A 22,183-nucleotide genomic window follows, 5' to 3' on the forward strand; every position below is an offset into this window, starting at 1 on the left:
GTGTGTTGTGTGGTAATAGTAAAAAAAAATCTTACCTTGCAGCATGCCAGCGGTGGGCTTTCGGGGCTCTGCGGGGAGCGAGGGATGAAACTTGAGCAGTGACGTTCTCCAGTTGCATCACTTACCCCTCCTCACTACTTGCCCAGTCACAAAATGCCTTGTATTTTTTTAAAGAATATAAGGTATTCTGTGATTGGAGGAGAGATTCTGTCATCACTGCCCCTTTCTTTCCTACTCCAATAAATCACAGGTTAGTGCTATCCAGAAGACATTGCAAAAGTGCTTGCATCAGAAAAGCAACTTAGTTTACCTTCTTCTGATGTTTTATTTATTCCATTGCAGCCAAGACCAGATTTACCATTTGTTGTGGGATTTGCTTGCAGTACCAAAGGTCGTGTCCCTATAGGCTACATTGATGGAAATCTGGCCCTGCTTGTAGTCTTTCATTTGTAATGTACTCTCACGCACTGCTGGGAGAAACACTTTCTTCTGGTCATGCAACTCACAGAGACCTTATAGTGGGCGGGGTTAAGAACACCTTATTTAACCCTTTAATGAATGAGTAGGGGTACAACTAGCCCTTACTCATTCATAAAGGAGGGAAGCAGACCCTCACAACCAATGCCCTAGGGCTTGTGGGGAAGAGGTCCTTGTCACCATCCGCACGGGAACAAGATGCTTTTCCAGAGGGACCCTGGAAAAGCAACCTCCTTGTGTTGAGGGTATGTGTTGCTCGCTCGTCCCTCCCCTCTTTCCTGCCCTGACAGGCCTGTGCTTGGATTAAGGGCCTGGTTAGGACCCCACGTTCTTTTCTCACCATTTTTGGGGGTGGGATTCCTCCTTAAAATTCCTACCAGACCTAAAGGGCCTGGTATGACTTTCGGGGGGAAACCCACACATTTGTAAAATTTTTAATGTGGGACCCTCCTATCTTTTCAACCAGACCTAAAGTAGTGAGCAGAATAGACGAGCCGAGCCGAATGCCGTTCGGCGGCATTCAGCTATTCACTCACTGGCGTTCGCCCCCTTATGAAAATAGGGCAAACGGCAGCGAGTGAACTGACGGAGTTCGGCTCAGCCGATCCAGATGTTGGATCCAACGGCTCCTTCAGGAGTCGAACGGCTCCTCCTTAAGTCGAAGGTCTCCTTCACTTCGGCTCAGTCGAACATGTTGAGCATGTTCGTCTGAACCAAAGCCAGCGGAAGCCAGCCGATGTACGGCTAAAATCAGCCGTACAGGGCCAACTTGCCTTCGGCAGCTTAGTGAATAACCTCCTTAGGTGTGACCCTGTTACTGGATATATACATAACCTTGGCATTATTGTGAGTAAAGCAGAAAGTTTTTTTTTGTAAAATTAGGTACCTCGGCTTATATTCGGGACGGCTTATACTCGAGTATATACGGTACACTGGTTGTCAGGTTGCTATTGATGTATGCTTTAACCAAAATATTTTGTCCACTCAATTTCATGGTTCTCTTAGGTTTTTCACATAATTTTATGATGAAATCTGTACAAACCCATCATTTTATGATTGTTATTATCACTATTGTTTTTAATTCAGTGACATTAAAGTTATGTAAGTCAGTTGGTTTTAGGTTTACTATGAGGCTTGTACACACACTTGCTTAAAGTGACATTAAACCCTCAGATTTTTTTACATAAACCAATACTGTAATGTGTGCCTTACTGTAATCCATGGTTGTTTCCCTTCTCTTTGCTGCCCTTTTAAATCCTCATGTCTTCTCATGCTTGGGGAGAACTTCCCTTTGCAGCTGAGTGCCTCTTCCTGTAGTGCTGGCTCAGGTTGCAAACCTATACACAGACACTATGTATCCATTTCAGAGACAATGCAGTCTGCTGCAAAACAGAAGTTCTGCCCAGCATGAGAACAGATACAGATTTAAAAGGAAGAGCAGCAAAGAGAAGGGAAACAACCATGGAGTGGGATTTTAAAGAGGCGTCAGAGGGTTTTAAATTCCTGTCTGTCTTCCTGGTAGTAGGTCTCTGGACGATCCCGGAGTCTGGGGTGAGTGCCTGCATAGCTTAGCTATATTAAGGAAGAAACACGTTCAGTTGAACAAAATATATAGATTTGTAAAATATGGTGTATTGATGGACATACCGCTAAACAATGTATTATCTATTCATAACCAGATTCTTGCCGGGAATAAAACTCCCTGAGGAAGCGTTTTTAAAAAGCGAAACGCGTTGGGTGCATTGGAGCAGTTTATTACTGCACATGAATTATGTGATAAAATGAGATGTATATAATATGAATGGAAAATGTAAATACATGAATTGTGAGAATTAGGCAAGAACCTAGGCTTTGAGAATCATGCTGATCAATAATAATGAATTAAAATTTTTTGTTATGTAAGAATTTTAATGATTTGTAATAAATATATATAAATTGACAACCCTCTGACGCCGCTTTAAAACCCCATTACAACCTAGGTGGTGAATGTTTTTGTATTATGGATTAAATAGGGGTGAGGTTTCAAATCACCTGGGCTGATACTCTGGGCAGTGCTATTTGTATCTATAGTTTTATTTTTTTAAACCACACAACTGGAAGCCTGAGATCAATATTTAGAAAGAGTGTGTGGGCATGGTTTGTGTACCCATAGCATGCATTCTAGATAACTATCATCTTGTCTTGATATTAATCCTGCGTCTTTCTACATCAATACCTCACACTTCTGTTTTGCTGTCTGCACTGCATCTGTTTACATGGTGGGCCCCAAACATTCTCATGTGGCATACTGGATGGTAATGCAGCTTTTTGCCACTCAGCAACAACATAATTGATTAGTGACCTTTAAGGCAGTACATTTCCTGCAATGGCCCTGCTTTCACTCTGCAAACAGCCAGGTCACAAAGCAGCAACCTAAATAAACCTAGGTTGATTTCTTCATCTCTGACCTTGACTCATCAAAGGGCAGTGTTACTGTTAAAAAAAAAAAAGTTAATATTTCCAGGTAGTAGGTGATAGTTTATCAAGATTTTACGTGACAAGAATACAACGACAAAACAAATCTATTGTCACTCATTCATCCTTTTGGAGACAGTCATTTATAAATTGCCAATCACAGTTTCTAAATTCCTCATTGATATAATAACCTCTATATAGGTAAATTGATTTGACAGTATCCTCTTCCATTCGATTTTGTCCTACTTGAATTGCAAACATTTTTATTAAGACTTTAAAAGCAAACAGCACAGCAAGATAAGACAAACAGTGCACAATCTATACAGGAGAAAGGGCATACAGAATAGTGATGGGCCGAACACACCGAGTTCTGTTCACCGAGGACCAGAACTCTGAAAATCAAATGTCCCCATTTTGAATCCTTATATGCAAGTTATTGGCCATAAAAAGGGTATGGGGATCCGTATACTGCCCTGGGGGACATGCATCAATGCAAAAAACACTTTTAAATATTACCGTTTTTAAAGGAGCAGTGATTTTAACATTGCTTGAAGTGAAACAATAACAATTTAAAATGATTTTAAATATAATGCCTGGGGGGTCCTCTTACATTGCTTGTAAAGTGGCGCATCTGTACGATGTATAGAACCTGCTGCAGCAAAAATGACATTTATAAAGAAAAAAAAAAAAGTGTTCAGATTCCCCCTCCCATACAATACCAGACCCTTTAGGTCTGGTAGGAATATTAGGAGGGACCCCATTTAAAAAAAAAAGAAAAAAAAGTGCGGGGTCCCCCTGGAAAATCGCCTTGTCCCCATGCCTATGGGTCTCTTCCCCACAAGCCCTGGATCGTTGGTTGTGGGGGTGTGGGCAGGGGGGGGGGGCTTATTCACATCAGGGTACCCCTCTAATAAAGGGGCACCCAGATGCGGATCCCCCCCCTTGTGAATGAGTAAGAGGCAAGTCCTTTATTGTTAAAAATAAATAAATGGATGAACCGATGTAATCCTAGGGTCATTCACGACGTCCAGCGTTGTCCACGACAATGCCAAAATAAAAAATAAAACAAGAAAGAAGAAATATAAATAATTTTTTTTAAACCGACACCTGCCGACCCGTCTGCTCGCTACAAATGCTGGCAAAATTTAAAACAATTGGGCGCAGCTAGCCGTGACAGCTATCTAGCGCCTTCCAACTGTTTTGTCCGGCACCTAACAGGACGTACAGTAGCTGTGTGAACTATGATTGGGCAAAGTCATCATTACTTTGCCCAATCATAGCTCTCAAAGTGCACTGAGTTGTGATTGGGTAAAGCAATATATTGCTTTACCCAATTAGTGTGCCGAACACACAAAATATCGATGTTCGAGTCGAACTGTTAGTCGACTTGAACATCGAGTACATCACTAATACAGCACATAAAAGAGATTTTGTCCTACTTGGATGACCATCTCATTACTCGGTCTGCCACCAGTCTGTGGACAGCATCACGGTCAAACATTTCAATGATCCCCCCCCCGGTGACCTTTCTCTGGGGAATCTGGCAGTGCCAACTGTGATAACACTGTAATTAGGATTAAAGGAGAACTATGAAGTGAGTGCTTTTCACAGGTCGGCTCAGTAGATCGAGAAGTGAGCGTACAGATACCGGCGTTCGCTCACCTCTCGATCCTGTCACAGCTCTCTGCCGTGACAGGGGAGGGGCTGGATTCCCCCCTCCCCGCCAGCGCTGACTGGCGGATCGGACGGGGGAGGGGGCGGGTACAGATGGCTCTGCCTCTAGATAGGCAGATCCAGCTGTCACTCACGCAGCTGGGTGGATCCAGACATAATTGTCGGGATCCGCTTCAGCTGCGTTGTCCCAATATACCGTGAGCAGTAGCTCGCAGTGTACTGTGGCGTCTCAGTATACCGCGAGCTGCAGCTCGCGGTATACTGAGCTTAGGGTGACAGGTGGATGCTAGTTTGTGTCCTCCCGTTACCCTAAGGAGAACTATGGGGAAAAGCCTTAACCCCGTAGTCCTCCTTTAACATACATATGCCTAAACCAAGAACAGGTTGCAGGAAAGCTAACAGCATAGTCAGTATACTACCAGAGACCAATACTGTGGGTAGACGTTGCAGGCAAAAGGTAGGGGTAGCAGTGCAATGTTAACTTTTCTACTCTGCCCTCGTTAGCTGACCAGTCTTTTTCAGCAAATCAGATCTCAGGTTTTTAGTATTAGTGTTAAAGAAGAACTCTGGGGAGAGTGAAATGCGCCCCCAGTTAGAGCTGGTGTGTGACACTACAGCTGTCACACAACGGCTCTATAGACAGAAAACTGAGTGATCACAAACCGCTGTTTGCTCAGTTCACGATCTTGTCCTTGCAGAGAGCAGTAACTGTCAGCCACCTCTCCCCACAATGACTCCTCCCTTCCCCTTTCTGCTTCTCCAGCGCTTTAATTAGTAAATATTAGATTCATCCAATATTATTACTGTAATAATTAAAGGGTCAGTCCATCCAAATATTACATTTTAATTACAGGCATGCTGAGTCAGCCCCTGGCTTCTTATATGACTTGAATATTCCAGTAGAAAGATCGCCCTCCCATAGTTCCTGAATGTCGATCTGGGAGTGTTGTTCCCACCCACTTTTTTTGTGTGCATTGTAGCTCCTCCTGATGTATTCTCCATAATATAAAATAAACCACATGAAAGAGGCACCAATTCAACATGGCTGCATCATGTGTGCAGACCCAGGAATTCAAACAGCGATCTCGCCAATATATTCCTTTGGTGATATAAGGAACTGTACCCTTCTATCCTTTACAACCAGGGACAGTGCTATCTTAGCCTCTGTTTAGTTCTGCAGTTGGTGCACATGGGATCTACTATGACACCAGCCATCTGACCTCTTGAAGGAAGAGCTGACATAAGCACACTGGCAACTGTGACAGTTATCACCAGAAGCATGCCTTGAGTGTATCCTCCTCTGGGGACACCTTCCCCTATGACAATTGCTGTGAGCTTTTTTTTTATCTGGACATTGAAGGACCTCATCTGATACTTTTGGGTTATTTTAATAAACTTATGCAGGAAAGTGGGGCATGGAATAATAAGCAAAGTTCTTTTCTTTGTTTGTACTACAATCATTTGTGCACCAGTATTCCACCACATTTTCATAACCTACCCCAATTCATAGCTACCCACTGTCTCTGACTTTCAGGAACGTTCCCAGGCAAGGCCACTGATAGGAGGGTACAGGCAGTCCTCCTGTACTGGGCCCGGGCCCCAACTTGTCAGCCACGTTTTGCCCAGTGCAACATTCTGACCTGTGGGGAGTTCTAGTGTCCTGAGCACTTTCAGCCGCACATGCTGAAAGAGGAGAGCAGTGGGCTGGCACTGGCTGAGCAACATGCAGCGGGGAAACAAGAAAAATTAAGTGTACCCACTGGTGCCCAAAGCACATGGGAAGGCCGGTGGAGAAGTACTGTTGTATGTGCAGAGCATGCATCTGTATCCTGTGCCCCTTGACACTTATTATGTACCCAAGTGAGTTATGCCCTGGGTGATGCTGACTCTGTGTCTCTTCCAGAGCTGGTGCTCTCCCTGTGGTATGATCCACTGGATCTTGAGGATGAGGAGGATGCCATCAGGGAGTAGCTGGGCTCCTAGGGGCCCCCCAGACTGAGCATTCTAATAAAGGCAGGCATGCAGGCAATGATCAGGTTCCTGTTGAGTTTCCAGGAATGTCTGGTCTAGCCACTGTCTCCCACCAGCTACTGGCATGAGCTGATTCTCTCTACCAGGGGCCCAAGGAGCTGGGGGCCTTGGGTCCAGCCAGAAACTGAGCACCACAAGTACTTCCCCTCCTGTCCTTTCATGCTGGGAATAGATGAGGGCAATATCCCCCTGTACATTAGGCATTCCCGGACCCATGCACACTAAGTATACGCTGAAAATATAGGTTTGATAAACAGTTACCCTGATATTGTGTGACATAAACCAATCCTTTATTTTATGGTCCCTCTGCAAAAAAATTTTAAAAAATGCTCTGGCAAAGGTTAAGGTTTTCCTGGAAACCTCTTGTCCATTGTGCAAGCTGCCTATCAACTGCATGGTAAAGGTCCCTGCAACTTGTTGAACTCCACAGTGAAGTTTAAACATTACCTTTTAGCAGAATTTCAAAATGCTCCTGTTGATAACAATATATCAAATGAATCTGCAATGTGGTAGCAGAAACCCTTTGCACAAGGGTTAGCAAGAAATACAGGGCTGCAGCAGGCTTGCAAACTCGAAGGGCTTGTTCACACCATATGCATTCAGGGTGTGCTGGCCTTTTTTCCACCGCAGCCCAAATGCAAGTCAAGGCAATTTACCTTGTCATGAGTGTGCACAGTTCACACCACGTCCTGTCATGGGTGGCCACAGTTCACACCACGGCATGCAGTACTTTTTTAAAGCACAACGCAGTGAGGCGCGATACAGCCATAGTGCACTGCAATGTTCCCATTAAACTTAATGAAATGTCACTTGCGACATTTCAATAAAGTTCCAACTAAAAAAAGGAAAGCGCAATGCGGCTCGATTAAGTGCATTGGCACTGTCCAGGCACATGCACCTCAGCATCTGTGCAGGTGAGCGTGGCTGCTGGTGTGAACAAGCCCTAACTGTAAAGGGGTACTGCTTCCTAAAAGTGTGGTTGAGCTTTTTGCTATGTAAAATTCTTGCACATTGTTAACATTAAACAAAATGCCCTCGGGGTGCATAATGCAAGAAAGTTACAGAATGATATGCCAGTTTGAAAATCAAAGCAGCTGCAGATTGGAAATTAAAAAACCTTTATATTACAAGATGCCTCATGTAGCACTCTTTTTTTTTTTTTCTTTCGTAAAAGTAAAGCTTACTCAGAACATTTAAAAGGCATGTTAAGAACACAACTTTTCTCCTGTGCTGCCATCTTGTGGTATGTTAGGGTCAGCGATTTCTGTGCAGTAGAGAAACTTTTAGAGTTATTCACAGAAGGGTGAAGAGTTTGGAGAAGGCAGGATAAGTAAACAATCTAGGATAACATAGCTGAACTGGAAAGTGAGCTGAATTGGAGACGTTTTCCAAATGTGCTGTTTTGGCCTAGATAGTTCACTTCTCCTGCCTTCTCCAAACTCTTCACCCTTTTGTAAATAACCCTGTTTGTTCCAAGTTATAATGGTGCTGATACCCATGTCTAAACTAAAAGTGTGTCTCCAGTTTCCTGGTGCTTAGCAGCATATTGTACTCACTCCTGTTAGGGAATTGTGAACATGACTTCAGTCAAGCTACAGCCCCGCTAACTATGGTCTTGTTTCCCTTAGCTCCTCTAACCTTGTAGAAAGTCAATAAACAAGAATGTGTTGACGTGTGAAAGGTATAGATAGACTTTGGGACATTCTAGGTTATCTTGCTCTAAGTGAGCTTGTTTTGGCTAAGCAATGAGACTGCCTTCTGGAAATTCACAGAAGTTTGGATTGTTTAGAGGATCATATCGGTTATAAAGGTAGGTTTGATTGGTATTATTAAGGGGCATGTCATATTTTAATCAGGTTCTAATGAAGAAAAATGATATAAATATATCCTTGAACTATAAACAAGCTAGCATTTTCCTCTTTGCCGTTAAACTGCCACATTGCATTAATACGTTTAATAAACTTGTATTTTATTTGCACTGCACAAGACAGTGGTCTTGGTTCTTCTGCAACACTCCACCTCTGTTCATCCCACAGAATCAGCTATATCTTATATCTAAATCTTTAAGCCCCATGGATCAGATCACTGAGGGCAGGGCCGCCATGAGGTGGGTACGGCTGATACCCATGTGAGGGGCCTGGGGGTCCGGGCCCCCTACATAGGTATCAGACGTACCAGGGGTGGCATGGCAGAGGCGACAGGTGAGGAGGTGGAGGAGCCTGAGTCCAGTGCGTTACTAAGTCCTGAGTAGGCATGGGCTCCAACATCGGCAGTTTGTGTGTTCGGCGAACAGACGAACTGTCAGGACGTTCAGTGGGCTGTTCGCTTGCTGAACGCCCTGCAATGCACTGTTTGCACTGGAGAGCCCTGATTGGGTAAACCAATGCACCTGACCACAGCTCATTGCTTAGCCAAAACAGGCTCACTTAGAGCAAGATAACCCAGAATGTCCCAAAGTCTATCTATACCTTTCACACGTCAACACATTCTTGTTTATTGACTTGCACAGGTCAGGGGCAAGACTTTGCCCAATCAGGGCACGGGGCTCTGTATAAGCCATTATTGGGCAAAGTAATGATGACTTTGCCCAATCATGGCTCACAGCTAAGTCCCAGCCCCACACTATATAAGGCTGCTTACACGGCAGCCTTATGTAGTGTGTTGCTGTAGTTAAAAATAGAATGTTTCTGTGTAGTGCAGTGCACTACAGTGTAGTGAAGTGAAAGCTAACTGGTGCAGTGTAGTGAAGTGCCAGTGCTGTATACAGCATTTAATGCTATATACTGTACTCTGTACTGTATATAGTATTATTTTCAAGGCTGTATATTCGCTATCTTTTTTTGGTTCCAGTGGCATCACTGGTTTTTCTCCTGCGTCACGGTGTTCCCATTTGTCTTTCTTTTATTATTTTAACTTTTTTTTTTCAGCAGCAGGTTCTTTTGCTGCCTCATTGCTATTCCCCCTTTTGTGTCACACATGTTCCCATTTTTTTTTCCTTTTTTTTTTTATAATAAGCCATTGTACAACAGTTTATAGTGCACCAAGCACCACATTCAATAAAGTATTGCACCCAAGCACCAATTTCCCATCCCACGTTCTCTAATAAAATGTTATAATAAGCCCCATATCATGTCTGAAAGGCCAACAAGGAGACCGATGTGTGACAGGTGCAGTTAACCCTTCAGTTAAATGAAGAACCAGCTGTGTCCTTCAATGAAGACATACAAAAGAATTGTGTGGTGAATACAAAAAATCATTTTTTCCTTTATATCATTGTAAATAAACTTAAGATATTACATATTATCATTTAAGAATAAGCACCATGGCACTGCACTGGGTCCGCCACCTGGAGTACTGGCAGAACCTTTAGTGTTGAGCACCAGGGCACTACACTTCTCAGCACAGTGGATACGTATATGAGAACTCACTATGGGCAGGCAGTATATGGCTTCAAGGAACCTGAAGTCAGCCAGTTACCACAACAACCACACACTGAAACCCTAGAGGCTGTGGCGTGCACACAAGCAGCGCACAAAACTGGATCTAGTCTAAGCACAATGGAGGCATTCAAGCAGAAGTTTAAACAATTATAAAGAACTTTCTGTGTTCTGTGGTTAAAGAAAATAACTGCTAAAGTGAAGAAATAGCTTTACCAGGAGGCAACAGCTACTGAAATGTAAAAAAAAGAAAGCAAAAATTGAAGTATCACCTAGACAACTTTGAAGTAACTGTCAAATATTAGCATGTTAATGTTTAAGTTCAGTTCCACTTCAAAAGAGCCTGAAGAACATTAACAGGCTTTTTCACAAAAGGGTGAAGAGTTTGGAGAAAGCAGGAGAAGGGAACAATCTAGGACAACATAGTTGAACTGGAAAGTGAGCTGAATTGGAGAATGTTTCCAAATTACCTATTTTGTCCTAGATCCTTCACTTCTCCTAACTCTTCTTCACCCTTTTGTGAATGACCCTGTAAATCTTTGCTATCTTTTTAGCAAATTCTGTTAATTGTGGATAGTAGTACCCTGAAAAAAAGTCTACCTGTAATTTCAGTGGATCCAGCCACCAAGAGCGATCTTTTGCTGTAGAGTTGCATGGGGGTCTTGATCAGGTCTCTAATGTTCTAGCAATTACTTCAGATGCTTGAAATTACATTTACTGCGTGAGTGTCAGACACATAAGTAAGCACGTCATTCAGAATTATATCATTAGCAAACTTGTAAAAATGTTGCCATGGACTGATTTGGGCCAATGCAAACTTAACAAATTGTTTAAAGAGGAACTCCAGGAAATGTATTAACACTTGCAGTGGGGCTACCATTTTTGAGCAAAAATGCTCATTTTTGTCCAGGTTCAAAAATAACATAATTATACTCACCTGATGCTCTGCGCCGGCCAGCTGTCACAGCATTCCCTCCAGCCTTACTCCTCATACACTGCAGCATTGGAATATTGCCCAGCATCCTCACATCTATACACAGTATATAGAATGTGATGATATATGGGATTGTAGTGCCCAGTGGCTAAACAATCGCCAAAGCGACCCAGGCGGCTGCCTAGGTCGCTATGGCATCCTCTGCTGGTGGCTTTCACTGGCGGCTCTGAAGAACAATGCTCTGCTGTTGAGTCAATGAGAGCCAGCAACGGTGGTGGAGGAGGCGGACAGGTAAGGAGTGTGACAAGCCCACCTGAGGGTGACCCTGCAGAGCCCACCATAGAGAGTTTATGGTGGGCTCTGCAGGGTCACCCTAAGGTGGGCTGTGTGGGATCTCAAGTGGGCTCTGCAAGGGGTATAACTAGAAATCACAGGGCCCCATACAAAATTTTGCTATGGGGTCCTGTGATTTTTAGTTACGCCCTTGGTAATGCCCCCTGACCCGCAAAGGCATGCGGTGAACCCCAGAGGCAGGAGGGCTGACATTTCACTCTCAGGGATGGATCCTTAGCCAGGTTGTGTGAGCCGGTCCCTTTAAGTACTTTTTTATAGCTTTAGGGCTTTTCTACTAGCCCGTGCGCTCATCACACTGTCCCATGCCTTCATCACAAAGTCTCCTTGCATTCTGGGGCAGGAGGGGGCATGGCAGTGCCATTCATGTTAATGGCACTGCAGGCACGCCCCCCCCCCAGTCTGGGCCATTTTTCAGTTTCCAGTGCTGAGGTAGTTTGACAATTACTGTCAAAAGAGAACTATGGGGTGTTTTTCCCCATAGTTCTCTTTAGGGTCACGGGAGGACATATACTAACCTTCTCCCATGACCCAAAGCTCAGTATAAAATGGGCGCAATATACTGTGAGCGCCACAGCCGGCACGAATCCCATTGTCGGGATCCACCCAGCTGTGTGAGTGACAGCTGGCTTTGCCTATCTGGAGGCAGCTGTACCCGCCCCGCCCCCGTTCGTTCCTCCACTCAGCGCTGGAGGATCGAAAGGGGGGGGTTATTCCCTGCGGGCAGCGGTGACTGGACACTCACCGCTCTCTGCAGGGAGATGATCGAGAAGTGAGCAGATCGTGCATGTTTCTGCTTACTTCCCGATCCATAGAGCCGACCTGTGACAGCTTCTTTGGGGGATAACAGATCTCTGCTTCATCAGCTTCTTGTGGGGTCCCCAGGTGACATTAGGGGTCCTAGAGACCCCTAATGTCTCCATAAAGAGGACCTGTCAGTGTACCTGTGCTATTATATAGGGGGATTGTTATCCCCCTATGTAATAGCAATAACAATAAGTAAAAAAAAAAAAATTGCTCACAAAATAAATAAAAATGTAAAACACACAAAACAAAAACAAAAAAAAACACACATTTTTTTTAAAGTTCCACACCCCCACATAGATGCGCAAAAATGCATTAGCTGCGCCTACACGTAAAAACGACGATTGCTTCAATTATGCTGCACGTGTTACATATCGCTGCGAACGTCGCAATTAGAGCAATCATTCTCGGGCCATCAATCACTAATAACACTAAACTGATGAGCGGTAAAATCTTTTAAAGTGTCGCCTATGGCCAATTTTGGCTATGGTGGCTTTTTGCGATTTTGCCGGCGTGTGCAATTTTAAGGCTTGACACGTTTGGTGTCTACTTACCCGACGTGAGCCCGCCTTTTATATTTTACCCAAAAATTGGGTAACAATAAATGTTTCCTAAAATAAAGGGAAAACCATTTTTTTTTTAAATATTCAATACTTTTTTTGTTATATAGTAAAAAATAAAAACCCCAGTGGTGATTAAATACCACCAAAAGAAAGCTCTGTTTGTCCCCCCAAAAAATGGTATAAAATTTCAGTACAGCGTTGCATGACGGAATAAACGTCAGCCAAAGTACCGCAGCGCTGAACACTGAAAAATGGCCTGGACAGGAAGGGGGTTTAACACCCCGGTCAGCAAGTGGTTAAGGGGATTTGCACTCCCATAGACTTATTTGGGAAAGCAAAGCACATCAAATGTAATTCTGATATGTATGCCTGCAGGAAAATTGAACACTGTCCAGCAAAAAAAGCGGATGGTCAGCAAGGTATAACCTCTCACTCTCATCATGCTTCAGTTTTGTGAAAAGGCATTAGTAGGAGTGAATCAAACGAAAGAGGGATGTCCCTTAATGAAATGCATGAAAAAGTGTTTTATGGTAAGTAAATCCAATTTTCTTAATCATTCATCAAGGGACAGAAGGTCAGAATTAATTCCAAGACATAGTTAGACTGCTTTTTGAGGTCCCATGAGAAGTGGGCAACACGGCAAACAAATGCTAACAGGCCCACTAAAAAACAACCAGGTGAAAAAGAAGTGCTGCTTGCAGCTGAAAGAGGTGCATGAAAAACCTTACAACTAAAGCTGGCATTAACTGAGGCCTGAACCATCCAGTTGGTAAAACATGCAAACAGAGGACCAGGTGACAGCCTTGCAAATCCAGGAAACAGATGTACGATGATGAAAAGTCCATAAGGCAATTACTGATCTAGTAGAGTGTGCCTTAAGGTGCCCATACACCTTACAATTATCTGCAGATTTTATGTGGTCAGATGGAAAAAGTGCAACAGATTGGCCCAGGTGGAGATTACTCAATCCACACAGTTAAGTGTAGATGGAGGAATCTGTTGCACCTTTTCCATCTGACCACAGAAAATCTGCAGATAATTGTAAGGTGTATAGCCAGCTTCACAGGTGGAACTTTATTCCTATAACCTTGAATAATGAGCTGCCTGAACCACCTAGAAATGGTGGATTTAGAGACAGGATGTCCCTTTCGGGGAGCAGCTCCTACCATATCCAAATTATGGAGATAAATTTCCTTGAAAAGGTACCAGAGCAGGGCAGAGAGATGGAAGAACAAGGTATCTGATAAAGTGAAAGAAAGAAACCACCTTAAGGTGCCCATACACTGTACGATTCTCGTACGAGAATCGCGGGAAATCCCGCAATCGTACGAGAATCGTACAGTGTACGGAAGGCGTGCGACCGTTTCTACTGTACGGTCGCACGTCTTCCATCGAACAAGCAGGCTTGAAAACCCGCCGAGAATCGTACGATTCTCGGCAGGTTAGTGGCCTGCTTGTTCGACAACTGCCGAACGGGCCGGTGTGCACACGCACACACTGCCCGTTTGCAGTGATCGGAAGCCCGCCCCTCACTGCGGTCATCGGATGATCGCAAGTACGATCTGCCCGTCCAAGATGGGCAGATCGTACGAGCTTTCAATGAGCTTACGACCATCGCAAGACAAAGGTCTTGCGATGGTGGTAAGGTGTATGGGCACCTTTAGAGAGAAAAAACCCTAGGCATCAAGACAACCTTGTGTAGAACAAGAAAATGTTCTTTGCAAGATCAGGTTGCTTAGACATTTTCCACGCTGGATAAACAGCAATGAGGAAGGCCACATTCTGAGTGAGATTTGAAAGGGTAACATCCCTTATGGGTTCAAAGAGTGGTCTTTGAAGATTTATGAGAACTAGACAGATCCCATGGAGTCACAGGCGATTGTACAGGTGGAACAATATGAGCCATTCCTTGGGCAAATGCCTTTATCAAGGCATGAGAGACAAGCGGTCTTTAAAAAAGAATTTCTAGAGCTGAGATCTGACCCTTGAATAGTAGTCGAGGCTGAATGTTGATCCAGACCAGGCCTGCAAGCAAAGTATGCTTTTTAAGTGTGATGGTAGCCCTTACATGTGGATTTCCTAGCTTTCAGGCGTGTAGGAATAACAAAATCAGATGAGGCCCCATCTCCTAGGACCTAGACTTCAACAGCCACATCATCTAAGCTAGTGACCTTGAAGCAGGATGGTAAGCCAGTCCTTGTGACAGAAGTTCTGGGCAATCTAAAAAAAACAAAAAACACAGGGTCTCTGCCAGGAGTCTTATGAGGTTGCAGTAGCACTTCTGCCTGGGCCAATTCATGCTATGAGAACCACAAAGATGCTCCCCATCTCAAACCTGCAGAGCAGACAAAGGACATTCAGAGGAAGAAAGGCATAGATCAGCCTGAACTGATCCCACGGAGTCACCAGAGCATCCATTGCAATGGACAAAGGATCTCTGCATCTGGAGACAAACTTGTAATATTATTTGTTGAATCTGGAGCCAGGAGGTCCAGATCTGGCATACCCTACCTGCAACACCTTCGGATGAAGAGACCATTCTCACGAGTCAAGATGCTGTTGACCAAGGAAGCCCGTCTGCCAACTGTCCATAGCGGGCAGAGCTGGAATGTAAAGTTCTGTTCAATACAGGATCAGGTTGATGTATGCTAGTGCTGTGCAATTGTCCAGCTGAATCCAAATAGGATGGCCTTGCAGTCGAGAAGTCCAGCGTTGAAGGAACAACCTAATCATTTCCGGCTCCAGTATGTTGATTGGTAGATGAGTTTCCTCTGGTGATCAAGTCCTATGCACAGATAGGGTATCCAGGACTCTCTCCCAGCCTGCCATCCATCGTGAGAATTTCCCCAACACCATGACAGGATTCGATAGCCACCCGGCTAGATACAGGCATGGCCTAGGTGTCAGGTGACTCCAAAGACTATGATTTTGTCTCATATAGCCAGAATGTCGGGTTGCAACAGTCTGGAGTGCAACTGTGCAAATGGTACCACCTCAAAGGAGGCCACCATCAAGCCCAGAACACACACACGTACAAAAGCAGAGTGTGATAGGCTCCTGAACTGCAGAGTTTCAACATGGGAGTGGAGACTCAGGAGTTTGTTTTGAGGAAGAAAAAACTATGGACTGAACAGCATCAAGAAGACCTAGATGCTAAACAATGAGTTGGTTCCAGTGCTGACTTTTGAAGGTTCAGGATCCAACCGAACCTCTAAAAGAGCCTGAGCAATCCTTTAGACATTGGCTGACAGGGTCTAAGCTGACTGTTTTCTCAGCAAGAGGTTGTCCAGATATTCCATGATAGGAATCAACAAACTTGTATTTAGGTGGAGTTAATTACCTGCTGGAAAACTAAGTTGTTGCTATGGAAACAATTGCGATTTGTATGCTGATCTTATTTAGGGCATGTGCGACACATTAATGTGGTGCAGCATGAATCTCTAGAACGTTAACCCAATAGGGAAATAGTAGACAAAAGTAAAACACGCCATGTTCAAAAAAAAAAAAAAGAAGGGGCAAAGACCAAGTAACTAACTGCAGGGATGTCCTGAAGAATGCAAATGCAATACCCAGTGAAGTGTCATATTTCAGAATGTCTTTGTCCCTCTGGTGGGCATAGACCCAAGGGTATCTTCATGGACAGGATTATGGCAGTGGGTGTATCACGATCCTGGATCTGTAAAGCACTCTGCAGCTAACACAGTACACTGGGTGTCTGTAGATTGCCACAAGCAGGGCCCAGTGCCCAAAGGTAACATTACAAAGACGCCTTAAATAGGCAAAGTAACCAGATCATGTTAAAGAGAACATATAGTGGTTCTGAATGCATTTTATTATGGTCAGGGATTTTTCTTTAGTCAGGCAAATATGAAATATTGTCTGTTGATACTATGCAGTCTTCTATACCACCAGCAAGCAGAGCTGTAGTCTTTACATGTGAAGAAGTATCACTCTCAGCTAAGATGGAAGAAGCCCATTTAGTTATTGACTTACCCCTTCCTCTCAAAACTTAAGAGATTTTTATTTACACAGAAACAAACTCAAAACAATCTTGTCTGTTGTACTGTCTCTATATATTGGCAAATCATTTGTTATACATCAAATGGTTGTAATATCATCAGTGTTGTCCCCAGAATTTTTTGGGCACGAACTCTGCTTGGCTATTTTCAGCAGCCGCTGAGCACAAAAGCCCACTGCCTCCTCATCGTCCTCAGATTCCTCTGGCTCAACTGTAAGGGTTTTAATGTGTCATCTATTTACAATTTGTGTTATAATGGACAGTTTAAGGATATAACAATAAAATAAATAAAACCGACCCAAAAACAAGATCAGCTTTCCTTTTGTGAGTAAATTCACTGTGATCAAGACATTAGGAATCTTGAAGAAACAAGATAAGAAACAATGCTTGCTGTATTACATCACAACATTGTTTATTATGTGACTTTGTACAATACAAACAAAAAAAAAAATTACAGAAATGCAGTATATGAATACAACTAAATGCAAAATTGTGATGTTCCTCTTCTTGTGAGGTCATGATTCCCATTTCTAGCAAAACATAAAATAGACTGCACAATAAGGAGGAAACAGAATGTTTGTTAATTTTATCTAGAAATGACCTATAAATGCACCATTCCTGCTGCATTACCACAAAACTTAGGGATGTAAAGATGCAAAGAAAAAACCCCAAAAAATAAAATAAAAATAAAGGTTTTACTCATTGGTTCCTACAGCAAAGAAATATGTAGATTAATTCAGTAGGACCAATAGTTGGAAAATATCTAAGGTAAATGTCATTACAAAAAGGAAGCAGTAATTAGACTCTCCTGGTTAAAGAATGTAATACATGGAAAAGAGCATATATTTTAGATATTGCCCAAACATAAGAGGTTGGTCATGAAAGAAGGGAGAGAAAAAAAAGCCATCTGTGCACTGTAAGCCTATAATTCCCATATGTACTTTAAACAATGGAAGTGTCAAAATAGGGGAAATAAAATGAAAATTACAAGAAACTGTATGTATGGAAGTTTTTGTATTACATGTGCGCAAGTTAGCATATGCAATAAAAGTATGGCATTTTATCTTCATTGTAAGCCAGAGTCCATGTATTGTGGAATATCCTGCTACCAGCACCCAGATAAACAACCGTATATTATTTTTTTGATTTTAAAATGGAGACATCAGTTAAAAAAGAGAAAGGGAGAGGGGGAGAAGGAGGGAGCATTGCAGCGTCTAGTTCTCCAGGTATGCAAAAACCTCAAACGATTCAAGGCATCTTAATATCCATTGAGAATAATAAGAAAAATAAAGGTCATGCCATTAAATCCAACATTAATGGATGCATCTGGTTTCAAAAGTGGCTGAATGGTTCCAACAAACACTGATATCTGGGCTGGCAAGTTGGCAACTGGTAAAAGGTATGGTGGTGGTGAATTGTTTTAAAAGATCTTCCCTTTCTTCTTGTTTTTCTCCAAGGTCCTGTAAAAAACAAAAAAACAAATGCAAGGATAAGAATATATTCTAATGTATACCAAATATGATAATACCCTTTAGGCCTTGAGGAAAACTAGTCACAACTTGGCCTATACAGTAACCTGAATATTTTGTTGATGATTGAGTACAACAAAGGCTTTGGAAAGTATTGTACCCACCCTTATTTGGCTTTACTAACGTCAGCCCGAAACCTTAGCTGGAGAAAGATTACAGTTGGAACTAGGGTTAGAGATCACATGAAGTATGACAGCCGCTGCCTGTCAACTGCACACCCAGGAAATAAAGTGTGGAGGTAAAGCAGACCTGCAATTGTCAGACATAAGGCGACCTCTGACACTGATTGCCTTAGCAATGGCGGCTGCATTATTTATTTTCCTGACAGGCTCCTTTTAAGCATGTCCCAGGCATAGATAAAAGACCCTCCACACCTTCTTGTAGAGCTGTGGGGAAGTTGCCCCTTCTGCTGCCCTGTGGTTTCACCCTTTTTTAGTGACATAGCAGATGGGGTGCAACCACAAAGCACGTGCTATTTGATACATTCAGAAGCGTTGGATAGCAGTGGTACCCCTAGCTTTGCTGCCTGCCAGACAGGTAGGTATTTGATATCTTTTACACGGTGCTTCTGGTAATTTTTTTTATCCTAGTTACAGGGCCACTTGAAACTGAAGAATGCCTTGCCTCACAAAGACTCCTGAAATCTTGGAAACAATCATAGTGCCTCTGCCACCCACTACAATTGGGTGCCAATTATTTTTATTGAATGCCACTATCAAAGTGGAGTTTATATCTGCTGAGAGCGCAGGTTTGGTAGGTTTAAGAGCATACATTCCACAATGAAAAGGTTATACAGGATCTGATAAATAGGTGCTTATCCTCTATTAAGGAAGTTTGAGAGTTGCCTTACAAAGGTGAAAGTGAAATTATAAATGGCTTTGTTATTACTTGATAAAAGAGGTAAAGAAAATGCATTTTTACAAAAGAGTACAGCAGGTTGATATCCATGGTAACATGTAACGTCAACTCAATATGATTGTGGAATGAAGTGCACAAATGAACAATTAAGGATCCTCAATGTATAAGCCTGTGCTCATAATTTAAATGCTAAATGCAGCCTGAATACTCTTCAGCAATACAGCCATTTCCTCCTTTAAAAGGAAAGCTGTTGTTGCATTGAACTTTCCATATGAAACCTAACAGTAACAAAAGCGGATCTGTAGCCTAAACTTTAAAATGAAAGCGGTATATTGTTTAAACGTTGTCGTTTTCCAGACTACACAAAAAAATGAGAGAATTGTGTGATTTACTTGAAGCGATCAGTGCTACCAAGTTACACCTGCTCACCACCAGGAGGGAGTTCTGGAAAGTCAAGAGAAGTCTAATGCAAAACCCATCTCCCATGAGTTGCAACTTAGTGCGACTCCGTGTGGCTTCATGAGCAGCACTGCAAGATGTAGACATTAGCCAGGATGCTGCAGATCAAGGTGTTGGGGAAAGGGTGGAGGGCATAGATATCTATTCAAGGTACAAAGTCCCATTTAGTTTTTGTGCAGCCTGCAATGACACTGGTAACTAAACTGCAGGTGGCCTTTGAAAACATTACTGCAAGGTGCTTCATTCAGAAGTCCACTGTACAGGGTTTGGGTGGGGGGGCATGTATTTGTAGCAACTTTAACTGAAAATGAACTTGTATATTCCAACCATTTTAGAAAATGCAGCAATGTGACAGAGTAAACTATAGTACACAGTATTGACCACATACAATTAGAAAATTATAGTTTTCACATAATTTTGCTCTTTAAAAATCAAATGTTAAGATTTTTTTTTTTTTTTTTTTTTAAAGGCAGACAGAATGGTCTGACATTGTCAGATAATATATATTGGATGTGTCTTGCCAATAAACACAACCATATAATACTGTGATTCTATAGGGCATGTGAGAGATTAAGGCAGAAATTGAGTTAAAATTAAAGTTTTGCCTTAAAATTACACAGAAAACTTGTATTTAGGTGGAGTTAATTACCTGCTGGAAAACTAAGTTGTTGCTATGGAAACAATTGTGATTTGTATGCCGATTCCCTTTATAGCTACATTGCTATGACAACATTCAACATGTGCTGTCAGATATTATAGCAGAATCTCTTAGAAATGTTATATTATTTGCTACAGAAAGGATTACATGGTCAAGTGATAGCATAGGAAACCTGAGCAGTTAATTTGTGATATTATAATAATTAACACTAATTAAAGGTACAGAGCTGCAATCAGCAAATTACTAAAAATATGGGTAAGAATAAATGGTTTTATAACATAACGTAGGGAAACTTTGTTTTTTTCTACATTTATGGTACTTTTTTTAATATATAGTAAAAAAAATACCACCCTCCTCCCCCCCACGGTGATTATATACCTCCAAAAGAAAGCTCTATCTGTCCCCAAACTTACACACACAAATTGAATCTGCACCAATACATTGAGCTGTGCAATTTATTGGTAGGTAATGAGCATCTCTAACCTTGACGAATTCTGTTGTTCCAGTATGCGTTGCTGAGTCTCCCAGTTGGCCTTTTCATCCTCAAACTGGCGTCTCTTCTCTTCCAATTCTTTATGCTGAGCCTCAAGGTTCTTTTTCATCTGCTCATGACGTCGTTGAAGCTGTAAGAACATGATAAAATAAATATCTAAACAATATATTGGCAAACGCAAAACAAAGTTTGAAAACGAAAGCAAAAGTGGATTCAATCTGATGGTAGGTAACAATGCGGTTTGTACAATTCTAAAATATACTGAGTACATACTAGTATCATTATGAACACTCTCCGGAAATCTGGAGAGAAAAATCATATAGTAATATAATAAAATAACTGGTAAAGCGATTAGAGATATTCTATTGCCATTACTAATATATATGATTTGCAGATGCCTGCCACTACCTTACATAATGAAATAAAACAAAGTATGTTAAGTTCACTCTACTACTTAGGCAGCCAATGAGCATTTGCAGTTAAGAACGGTGTTGAAGCCTTTTATCATCATCATCATCATCATCGTTATTATTAATAAAACTGCAAGCTGTAGTCTTCATATATACAAATACACATCTGATTAAATGTTGCCTAAGGAAAGCGTTTCTGTATTGTTATTGATCGTTTATTGTATAATGTGAGAAATTAACTTACTTCTGCTTCTGAGTCCTTGAGCTTCTGAACTTTTTCTTTGACTTTCATCTCAAATACCTGTTCCATTTCCATCTCCATTTTCTTCATCTTGGACACATGCTCCCTTCTTTCTTCTTCCATCTGAGCCATGGGGCTCCTATAACACATGACAGCATGGGTAACTGGAAAGCAGCATGGAAATACATCTAATAGTAGATAGCGTGAGTAAAATGAAAACAGATGGGATGGTGAGGTATTGATGCTACCCAATCAAGTAATAACCAACATGGTGCAAAAGTAACCTGCTCTTTAAAAAACAAACATCCAAACTCAATACACCATAAAGATATAAATGAAGACCGATTTGCATGGATTAGGAGATCGCTATACAACAATTCTTCTGTATAAATAGATTTCATTAGGTTGTATAAAGGTGTTAGGATCTGTACACACAAGCATGTGATCCATCTCTATATTTTCTCATTTGATCAAGTTAAGGGACTGGAAAGAGAAAACAATTATATCATATCTCCTATCTCATCCATGTTTCTGGAAACGTCTATCCATCCATCTACCATGTGAGCAGGAGACAACCATTTCAGAAAGACAAACAACTCTGCAGAAAAGTATAACATTTATTTTATTTTCGAGGCAGTAATCCGGTTTTTTTCCAAGTGTGCAATAATGTCAATCTTTGAAATATCAAGACTTATCTGGTTTCCCAGTTTGTAGCTAAATAATCCAGTGCCTTACAGCCCTCTATGGTTTGCACATTTTGAAGCCTATGTTCTTCTGGGTCCAAATTCTTCC

At 42.1% G+C, this 22,183-nt stretch overlaps 1 protein-coding gene across 5 annotated transcripts in view; it reads right to left on the bottom strand.

The window, feature by feature from the left end:
* Positions 1-17,134: 17,134 nt before the first annotated feature.
* SEPT7 (septin 7) overlaps positions 17,135-22,183 on the bottom strand; it is a 119,220-nt gene continuing 114,171 nt past the window's right edge. For all 5 annotated transcript variants that reach the window (XM_018562947.1, XM_018562948.1, XM_018562944.1 and 2 more), the window contains 3 exons: positions 21,395-21,530; positions 20,731-20,870; positions 17,135-18,203 (listed from right to left, as the gene is read on the bottom strand). In XM_018562947.1, coding sequence (XP_018418449.1) covers positions 18,164-18,203; positions 20,731-20,870; positions 21,395-21,530 — 316 coding nt within the window. In that variant the 3' untranslated portion in view covers positions 17,135-18,163. The remainder of the gene's footprint in view (positions 18,204-20,730; positions 20,871-21,394; positions 21,531-22,183) is intronic.

Source organism: Nanorana parkeri, unplaced genomic scaffold (assembly GCF_000935625.1).
Source record: "Nanorana parkeri isolate BGI_ZX_2015 unplaced genomic scaffold, ASM93562v1 scaffold616, whole genome shotgun sequence".
NCBI classification, from domain to species: Eukaryota; Metazoa; Chordata; class Amphibia; order Anura; family Dicroglossidae; genus Nanorana; species Nanorana parkeri.